Here is an 11109-nt window from a genome sequence, read left to right on the forward strand (position 1 = left end):
GCCCAGATGGAGCTCCTTTTCAAGGAGATGCAAATTTCCAAAACTCAATTATGGTTGAATAATACAGTTGAGTACATTAAAAAAAATGATTGATTTTCTTTTTTTTTTTTTGTGCCTGGCAGTACAGTTATCTAAATCCCAAGTCAATTCATACTATCTTTAGAATATCTGTATTATATAATTATATAATTATAATGAGTATGAATTGTCTGTGCCAAAACAATTGAAAACAAATGGCAAAGAGCCAACTATAAACGTAAAAAGCAAGCCACTTCTGACTAAGGATCCAGTGTGATGAGCATCTTTTTACTGAAGTCTTCTGTGACAGAAACGTATAAGGGAGTAAACACTATAAATAAGCCTCCATGCTAGGTCATAGGTCATAAGAATAAATAACAATCATTGGACAGCTACTAAAATACCACTTTTTCACATTTCTGAGTATGAAACGAAAACAACATTGGTTAAGGAAAAGGCATCTAATAATCATCGGATCAAATAATCATTGATTCTCAAACTGTAGGACTTGGCCAAATTAAAAAAATGACAAAAGCATTCACATGTAACCATCGTATAACAAGTGTAAATTACTTAACAGATCCTTTCAATGAGCAGCATTTTATCTTTAAGAGACAGTTCATTTTACCATTAGCAAAATACATCAAAAATATATTAAGGCACTAAAATAAATACATAATACTACATTGTCAATGAATGGAAACATCATGAGGTGTACTGAGTCCTGACAAAGTATGATTATTTTAGCTTTGATAGTGCATAGTAATCTAACTAGCAAATTATAATGTGTACAATCAGATATGTATTTCAATGTCTATCTCATTTGCAAGACAAGGCAATGGACAATGATAGTTCTGGAGCAACTACTTGAGTCAAACTGTACTCCTGAGATGTTCACCTACTTTAAGTTTTGCTTCCCTTGGCAGTTTATTCTTTCAAAATCAACCTGCAATAAGGAGTCTATACATGAGCAACTTTACAACTTTTGAATCTTCAAGTAAAAAGATTTATCAGATCATTAAGATTTCTTTAAGGAACTCTTTGAGAACATTATTTACACTGACATTTTCACAGTTTTAAAAAACACAAGTTATTGCTGATGACTGTTCTTCCTAATGGAACATCTCCCTGGCATGTATTCTGTATGGACACACAAGAACCCCCCAGTGTACCTTCTGGCTAATTAGAGAGTGGGGGCTTTATTTGTAGATACACAAGAAACATTCTTGTGAGAGGCTCCTCATAAAAATACAGAGAGCCATTTATCAATTATAACTATGTAAATAGAAAGGTTTCAGGATAGGCCTTCATGAAACATTTCCTTAGAGATTCCTGAACATATTAACAATCAAAAGTTTTTGCCTATATCTGAAAAATAAAACCACTGATTTTACTATCCCCTTTTTTTGTTAAGGAATTACTTATATTGCTAAAAAGGGCTCTGATAGTGTTGTATAAATGTTATCAACAAATATTTAATCTTTCTATTAAATACCTGCTGACTTCCCAGGTAAAGGGCAAAATAAAGATGCTCTCCTTCATCCCATACTGTCCGCCCAAAATGCAGAAGTCTGGCATATGGAAGACTTGGGGCCAGGGAAGAAAGCATCTTTAAAATAGGACTGCAGAAGAAAGGGCAGAAAGAAAGGACATCTAGTTATGCACATAGGCTCCTTCTTGTTATTCCTGAGTCTTACTTAAAACCTCATTCACACCTCCCAGCCCTGCCTCATCTGTGCATGGGAGGCAAGGCACAAGTTATTCCAGTAGTAGTTCAGCTTAAAGAGGGACAGTCCGAGCAAACTTGGAAGAAGATAAAGCTCAAGTGTGGAAAGTACATGGGTGGAGCCATTCGCTGTCCATGGTGAGGCATACAGGGTGGACTTGGGCCTAGTGTAGAGTTCCTGCATTTACACTAGATACCTAAGAGCCATTCAAGGTTCCAAGTGCAGCTGGCAACCATCTCAGACAGTGAAGCACAATGCTTGTGACAGGGGCAGGAATAGATTTTGTTGTTTTAACAGACTCTCATTCTGTAGCTCAAGCTGGCCTTGACCTCATGGTAATCCTCCTGCCTCAACCTCTCAAGTGCTTATGATCAGTGTGAACTCCCATATTTGGCCAGGTATTGGCCCTTTGAGAAGGACTCCCAAATGACCCTTTGTCAAACTGTCTTTCCTAAGCATGCAGTTAAATGTTTCTTTTTCATTCCCACAAATGGAGTGTTGTCTTCTAGAGACAATAAACTATGTGATATTGCATCACAGTGAATGTGAAACAGGTGAGAGTCTTTTTCTTTATTAAGTCAGACATTACAGTTTTGGAGAAGAGGAAATACAATGCCACCTTTCTCGATAAATCTTTCCACTCTTTGGGATTATTAATTTTTAAAAATTTAATATGAATGGTGTTTTGTCTGCATGTACGTCTACATATAACTTGAGTGCAGTGCCCACAGAGGTCAGAAGAGGGAGACGGATATTTTTGGAGCAGTAGTTTTAGATGGCTGTGCGCTGCCATGTGAGTGCTGGAAATTGACTCGATCTACAGCAAGGACAGCCAATGCTTTTAACTGCTGAGCCATCTCTCCAGGTGGGCAAGTTGTTACTATCAGAGACAGGGTTTTGCTCTGTTGCTCAGGCTGACTGAACTCCTGGGCTCAAGTGGTTCTCCCCTCTCAGCTTGGTGTGAGACCACTGCAGGAAGTTCCAAAGATATTTTTAAATGAGTAAATATTTGAAAACTTTGAGTTTTCTTTTCTAGACAGGGTTTCTCTGTGTAACCCTGGAAGTTAGTTAGCTCTGTAGGACAGGCTGTCCTTGAACTTGGAGATCCTCCTGCCTCGCCTCCAAAATGCTAGGATTAAAGGCCTGCTCGGCCCCCACCAAATTCTCCAGCTTTGGAGAATTTTTTTGTGTGTACTTTTACATTATAAACTTAAAGGGTTTTCTTTTTTAAATTTTGTAGTGCTGGGGATAGAATGAACCTAGAGTCTCATGTATGCATGGCAAATATTCTCTACCACTGAACTTCATTCCTAGCCCATAGAACTACATATAGAAGGTATAGAAAACTGTGTAGACAGATTAATATTGATATTATACTAAGCTACACAATTTTATTCCTAGAAGAGCATTCATCTTGGATACTGTTGCCAAATGAATATTTGAGTATCTTTGCCATCAGAGTAGAAGCTGAAAAGCTCCGAGGATGAAGCACAGCAATATAATAATTACATTGATGCTTTTAATGTCATGTATAATATTTTAATGTATTGCTATTTAAAAACTGAGATAGCTAACATTTATATAAATATCTGCTGTTTGGAAATAATATTTGAATGCTGATGCTGATTTAGCTAACTGAATACTCTGCTTATTTGGACCACATTAAGATTAAGTTAGACCACATTAAGATTAATGATACAGCTATTTAATATATCACATTGGCTAACTAATATTTGAAAAATAGGTATATTTTTTTTCTGAATAGCCTGTTGAGAAAAGTGCCCTGACTCTGGTTTACAGCCATGTCACTCTCCTAGCTTGTGATGACTGAACCCCCTCATAAGGGATGAAGAAGCCCTCAAACCACAAGTTTAGTCACACTGACTTCTGTCTCCCACTTCTACATGTCTACTTCCAACCATCATTTCTCTCAGTCTCTCAAAAATAAAAACTATTAAAGTTTCCTAAAAGGCTCGGCAGTTTTTTGGAGTCTCTGAATGATTACAGCATTCTTCAAATCTGCTTCTTCTAATGTGAGGGTTTCATCCAGAAATCTGAGGAAAGGAAGAGCTGTTGCCAGGGCAAAGGGAGGGCTTCTCTGAGATCCTTGGTATTTTTCAATGAAGTCTTTGATGTGGCTCACCCTGCAAAGTAGCACAAACTATTAATTTATGAAAATCCAAACTAATTTAAGGTAGCATCAACTTGAATAGCTATTTCGATTTGTTAAAATAGAGGCTAGAGATACAACTAGTTATTTGTTGTTGCTGTTTTAGAAGGAGTGCTGGGAAAAAAGAAGAAAAAGAAAAAAAGAAGAAAAAGAAGAAAAAAAAAAAAGGAGTGCTGGGATTACAGCCAGTGCTGAGTTTGCAGGTATGTGACATCATACCCAGTTTATGTGATGCTAGGGATCAAACATAGGGCTTCACACACTCTGGGCAGGTACTTTGCCATCTGAGCTACACAGCTACGTCCCAAGCTCGCTCTCCTTTGTGAATGAACCCAGAGGCTCATGCATGCTAGCCAAGAACTCCTACTACTCAGAGTCCAACTTCTAGGTTTTTTAAACTTGATGGACATGTATGTGTGCACTCTACCAACTGAGTTACATACTCAGCCCATAATCACTGCTATCGTGAATGTCAAAAGTTTGAATGTGGGGGCTGGAAAGATGGCTCAGCAGTTAAGGGCACTGACTTTTTTTCCAAAGGTCCTGAATTCAAATCCCAGAACCACATGGTGGCTCACAAACATCCATAATGAGATGTGACACCCTCTTCTGGTGTGTCTGAAGATAGTTACAGTATACTTAGATGTAATAATAAATAAATCTTTGTGCCAGAGCCAGCAGGACTGGAGCAAGCAGTGCCAGAGCGAGCAGAGGTCCTGAATTCAATTCCCAGCAACCACATGATAGCTCACAATCATCTGTATAGCCACAATATACTCATACACACAAAATAAATAAATAAATCCTTTTTAAAAATCCATACACGGGGCACTTAATACATTAAAAAAAAAAGCTTGAATGTTCAAAGTTATGTTCATCTTTTTATGTTTAAGGAGATTGCACATGCCACTGATCAAAACTAAGATGCCATTTTATAGAACATTAGTATTTTATTACTAGCTAAAATACTTGTTAGTTTATTATTCTGCCTGTGTGTGGATGGGCCCTCTCTGTCCACCTGTACTGTGAAGTCTAACTCAGTCTTCCAGGCTTGGGCACCTTAAGCCCAAGGCTTCAGGCTTAAGCCTTTCAGACTTAATTTTGTAAGCATTTATCAAATTATGATAAATACTTTCACAAGGAAGTAATATAAATACACCAAGCAGGTTAAGATTTGAACATACTGAGACTCAGTCACTTCTGGTTCCCATCACTGAGGTCTGGGCACTTCATGTACCACTGTGTTAGTGATGCAAATTCTTTTGTACTTTTCAGTAATGGAGATTAAACCCAAGGTTTTGTTCAAGCATTGAGATACACCTCCAACCTGATCCTCCTATCTTTACTTTCTAAGCCTGGAATACACTATATTTTATCTCACCAACAAATGGACAAACAAAAACTGTACAAAGACAAGAAAAATAATAAATAAATGTAAATCTAAGCTGAGCCTGGTGATACAGTTTTGTAATTCTAGTTGCTGGGGAGACTGAGGCAGGAGGACTGAAGTTCAAAGCCTGCCTGGCAACTTGATGACAACTGTCCCAAAGTTAAGAGAAAGCAAAAACAGAATAGTGATAGAATACTTCTCATAAATAAATAAATAAATTAATAAATAAATAAAACCCATCACCCCACCCTCCTACCCTAAAGAAGAAATGTAAATTTCAAAGGCTATCACAGTGCACTTGCTGTCTAACAACCTGAGTTAGATTTCCAGGACTCACATGACGGAAAAAGAATAGATTCTCAAAAGTTATTCTCAGACACTCCCACCCACACAAACACATGGTACTTGTGCACTCCCTACCCAAGCACCAGCTCACAAAAGATAACTAGATAACTAGAAAGATATAGATAGATAGGTAGATAGATAGACAGACAGACAGACAGACAGAGAGGTAGGTATATAAATAGACAGGTATAAAGATAGACAGGTAGATAGATAGAAAGGTAGATAGATATACAGGTAGATAGATAGATAGGTATATAGATAGACAGGTAGACAGATAGACAGGTAGACCGACAGGTAGATAGATAAGACAGGCATATAGATAGATAGGTAGATAGACAGATAGGTAGATAGATAGACAGGTATATAGATAGACAGATAGATGTATGCATGTTGGGAAGGAGGGAAGAAGGGGAGGAAAGGAGGAAGGAAAGAAAGAAAAAAGAAAGAAAGAAAGGAAAAAAAGGAAAAAAGAAAGAAAGGAAGAAAGGAAGAAAGAAAGAAAGAAAGAAAGAATATTGAGGCCAGCCTGGTCTATAATGAGTTCCAGGATAGCCAGGGCTACACAGAAAAACCCTGTCTCAAAAACCAACCTCAAAGCCAGGCAGTGATAGCGCTTGCCTTTAATCCCAGCACTTGTAAGGAAGGCAGAGGCAGGCGGATTTCTGAGTTCAAGGCTAGCCTGATCTACAGAGTGAGTTCCAGGACAGCCAGGGCTACACAGAGAAATCCTGCCCCCGCCCCTAATCCCCCCAAAACAACAACCAAACAACCCCCCCAAGACAAGCAAACAAAACTCCCTCCCAAAATAAAAACAAATCCTTACTGGGCATGGTGGTACAAGCCTGTATTCCTAGCAAAAGGGTAGCTAAAGCAATATTGAGTTGAAGACTAGCCTGAGTTACAGAGTTGCAAATCAACCTGGGCTACCTAGCAAGCCCCTGCCTCAACCAACCAATCAACCAACCAAACAAACAAACAACCCAACAACAGCATGCAAGCTGATTAACAACCTATGAAATAAAACCTACTATTTTATTAGCAGAGTGTTGCAGCATTTTCTCTGTCCAATCACATTAGGGCAGTGACGGGTCTGTGATTGGACAGGAATAGAGAGGCAGAGGTAGAAGTTTAGGTGGTCGGAGGTCAGAGGAGAAGCAAGAGAAACCAACATGAAGGCAGATGAACAGGAAGACAATCCAGACCCTGCGTGCTTTTAAACAGCCACAAGTAGCTAAGGTTTTCACAAGGTTAGAATAATTGGGTTAAAACATTATCTTTGCCATTTGGCTCTGAAATTATTGCACTGGCATCTTGTAAATTGTGACTTATTGATATATACCTGATTGTATAATTAAGCCTAAGAGTCATGTTTCAGCTGGGCAGTGGTGGCGCATGCCTTTAATCCCAGCACTTGGGAGGCAGAGGCAGGAGGATTTCTGAGTTCGAGGTCAGCCTGGTCTACAGAGTGAGTTCCAGGACAGCCAGGGCTACACAGAGAAACCCTGTCTCGAAAAAAAACAAAACAAAACAAAAAAAAAAAGAGTCATGTTTCTACCAGGTAACTAGGTGCTAGATGACTGATTGTGGGGTGTGTGGGGTGTGGGAGGTGTTGCAAGACCCTGCCGGGACATAGTGATGTGGCTGGCCAGTATCAGCACTAGAGCAGGAACGTGGTCTGGCTGGGCAGGAGAGTATGAGAGGTGATCTTTTTAATATTTCCCGCAACAGTGGAGATCGTAACGGACTAATGGTGAGGAAGACATACTTTACCCCATAAGGTAAGTTATTCAGAAAAAGACAGTTAATTTTACCTCTGGGGGACATAACTTTAGATACACAGAGCAAGCTAGGTATGATATGGACAATGAGAAAAGAGTATTTAGGGCCGGAGAGATGGTCCTGGGTTCAAATCCGAGCAACTACATGGTGGCTTACAACCATCTTTAATGGGTTATGATGCCCTCTTCTGGTGTGTCTGAAGGCAGTGATAGTGTACTCACATATATAAAATAAATAAATCTTTAAAGAGAAAAGAGTAGTTATTACCTGTATCTATGAGTTTAAAACTGACCAGACCAAAAAAAGTGAGACCAAGGCTCATAAACACAGAAATGTAGGGAGGAAGAAAGAGCTTTAGCAAGCAAATACATACTAAGAGATTAAAATGGAAAATAGACAAATTCCTGACTCTAGTTGGAAATTTTAGTATAGCTTTCTGGTAATGAATAAATAAATAAATAAATAAATAAATAAATAAATAAATGTGCTAGGTATATATCATAAATGAAGTCCTGGGTTTGATCTCTAATGCTGGCTGTTGTGTTTTAGGGAAGCAATGGTTTAAAATAATAAGGAGCTGGCAGAAAGGAAAATGAACCAATAAATACAGAGTGGAGAGTCCAGAGCAGATACAGCCATCTAATTTATAAAGCATGGGAAAGGAAGGGATAGACAGACATCTGTACAAACAGAACACTGCCAGGTGTCATGCTCTGGCAGTGTAGTGTAACAGTGAATAACTCAAGTGAACTCTTGCCCAAAGGAGACTTCCTCTTGTGCCTCTACCTTGGCTCTGAGGACAGGGCCAGCTCCTTGGATGTCTTAACAAAGTGGGAGACAGAAGGAACATATCTAGAGTTGGTGACCTGCTTAGGAGTCCAGCTGAGTTCCACAAAGCCATACCAGGAGATACAGGAGAAAAACTTTCAAACAAGAGCTGTGCTTTCTCTAACAGTAAAACACATTTCTTTATTGAGACAGGGTCTCAACTGTTCAGCCTTGGCTGGCCTAGATCTCACTATGTTGACCAGACTGGCCTAACTCATAGAAAGCCACTGTTTCTGCCTCCCAAGCCATGGCATTAAAGGCCTGCACCACCACAACCTACCCTGTTCTATAACTTTTAAAACTCAGAATCATGTTTTTGGGATTTTGTGACTATGTTGTACAACAGGAAGACTAACACATCTGCATACAAACTTAAACTTGGGGCTGGTGAAGATGGCTCATTGGATAAGAGCACTGACTGCTCTTCTGAAGGTCCTGAGTTCAAAACCCAGCAACCACATGGTGGCTCACAACCACTTGTAATGAGATCTGATGCCCTCTTCTGGTGCATCTGAAGACAACTACAGTGTACTTACATATAATAAATAAATAAATCTTTGGGCCAGAGTGAGCAGGGACTGAGCAAGAGGGGTCTATCGGAGTGAGCAGGACTGACCGGAGTGAGCAGAGGTCCTAAAAGTCAATTCCCAGAAACCAGATAAAGGCTCAAAACTATCTGTACAGCTACAGTGTGTACTCATATACATAAAATAAATAAATCTTTAAAAAATAAAAAATAGACTTAAACTTGGACTACTGCTAATAAAAATAAAGTAGATAAACAAGTATTTATATATGGTAGACCACAGTAGACAAAAAGGACTGGGCTGGAGCTGTAGACCACTGGTAGGGTATAGTCCTCTGCAGAACTGAGGAACCCATGGATCTTTGGTCTGGACGGAAACATCCAGAAGGGAATCAGGGAACTGGGGTCCCAAGTCTGATCTGCTACTGTGGCAGCGCCAATGCCAGCCATTGGCAGGGGCAGGCAGCTGTGCTGGGCAGCAAGTGGGCAGTGGCAAGGGCAGGGATGGAAGGGTATGAGCCTAGCCCGCCAGGTCTAGAGATGAATGCTTTAGGAGGGAAAACTTCCCCATTTGTTACAACTCACTCTCAGTTGATTCTCAGTGAAATAATTTGTGCACTGAAGGATAAGGACTTTATAATGAGTAGGGTGGCATACTGGGGTAGATGCTTCTCATTGGCTCAGTTTGAGGTGGTAGTGATGCTCTATGGGGAAGGATTTCAGGTGGTTTCCCTAAGTGACTGACTGTTATGGTCCTCTTGGTGGGGTGTCGTGCTTACCTGTTCCAGAGCAGGTATTGATAGGGACCGGGCCCCATGCCTACTGTACTCAAATCTGAGTTTCATGGGGTTTAGGCTCGTTCAACCTTACCAGTTCTTGTGACTGGTGGCACAGTCAGCTTGCCTCACACGAGGGCATATATGCGTAATGCATGTGAGGTACCCAGCAATAAAGAGTCAGAGAGAGGAAGAAATAGCTACAAAACAGAAGCTATAATATAGAATCAACATCTAAAACAAAAACTTTGAATTTTATGTTGCACTGACAGACTACATTTAGAGTGTTATTTATTAAACGTCTTCCTTGGTTCTGAAAAATCAGCTTTGTCTAAACTTAAAAAGAAAAAATGAAATTTAAAATTGGAAAACAAATTAGACAAGTACAGAAACAAAGGACTGACCTATGAGAAACGTTAAATCTTTGGACAGTCCTTTCCCCGTTGGCTAACCAGATCTGGATCCTGGTAATGGGCTCCAAGTTGTTCAGTGAAACAGCAGACAAAGTCCTTTTATTGTCAACTTCAACACTCTTTGCTTTAGAAATGATTCTTGGTGTAGCACTAAGAAAATCCAAACAACAAAATCAGATACATATTTTCTCATTATTATAAAAACTGTATATCATGCTCATTTAGGAACAGTTTTATAAGCAACAACTACTCCCTCAGTAATAAATAATAAATGTTAGTTATGATCACAACATATAATGCTCTATGAATAAAAGGAAACAATGGACATCCTATCTGTCTGTAAGCTTACAGAATGACATGTAGGTTAGCATTAGCACGGGATGAATCTCTGAAGGAAATTAGACATTTTCTGTAGAGATTAGCCTTGAGTTGTCAAAGAAAAGAGAGCAAACAAAGTATTTTGAAAGGTACACCTAGAACTTTCTATATGTAAAGCTGAAAATGTATATACCTTCCCACTACTGATGACTGAAATATGACAATTTAAAAAACACAAAGTGGCCTCATATCTAATCTCTGTGGGTTCTGTCATGGACACCGTCACATATCTTTGACAGTAATACTTTACCAGGTATATTCTTATGTTTAATATTTTAAAATTCAGACAGTGATCATAGAATCAAGTGTGTGGACACTAGAAATTATAAGTAAGATTTTCCAGAGGAAAACATGGAACTTTACTATTAGAAAGTTAGTAGAGGTGCTTTAGCGGTATGGACTAGGGGGAAAAAAATGATTAATTTTGTCCTCAGTAGGAACTTTTGATCTGATGCCCCCACCAAATGCCCAAGATTGGTTCTGTCTTATATTAACTAAGGAAAAAATGGGCCTCAGGAGTCCTTATAAAAATTAATAGAAGGTATATACATGGCATATAGCTCAGTTGGTAGAGTGCTTGCTTAGCATAGACAAATCTTTATTTCAACCCATAAAACTGAGTATGTGGCAAAAATCTTTTAATTCAAGGACTTAGGAGGTGGAGGCAGGAGGATCAAAAGTTCAAAGCCATATATAAAGACCTTCCCTAAAACAAACAAAGTAAACCAAACCAAAACCGAAATCAACCTTAAGCAAAAA

General features: G+C 39.1%; 1 protein-coding gene across 1 annotated transcript in view; it reads right to left on the reverse strand.

The window, feature by feature from the left end:
- Nucleotides 1–285: 285 nt before the first annotated feature.
- Nucleotides 286–11109, reverse strand: part of Ubxn2a (UBX domain protein 2A) — a 32845-nt gene continuing 22021 nt past the window's right edge. The window contains 2 exon segments of the mRNA XM_031356166.1: nt 286–3889; nt 9964–10122. Coding sequence (XP_031212026.1) covers nt 3700–3889; nt 9964–10122 — 349 coding nt within the window. The 3' untranslated portion in view covers nt 286–3699.

The sequence above is a fragment of the Mastomys coucha genome, unplaced genomic scaffold (genome assembly GCF_008632895.1).
Source record: "Mastomys coucha isolate ucsf_1 unplaced genomic scaffold, UCSF_Mcou_1 pScaffold6, whole genome shotgun sequence".
Classification (NCBI taxonomy): domain Eukaryota; kingdom Metazoa; phylum Chordata; class Mammalia; order Rodentia; family Muridae; genus Mastomys; species Mastomys coucha.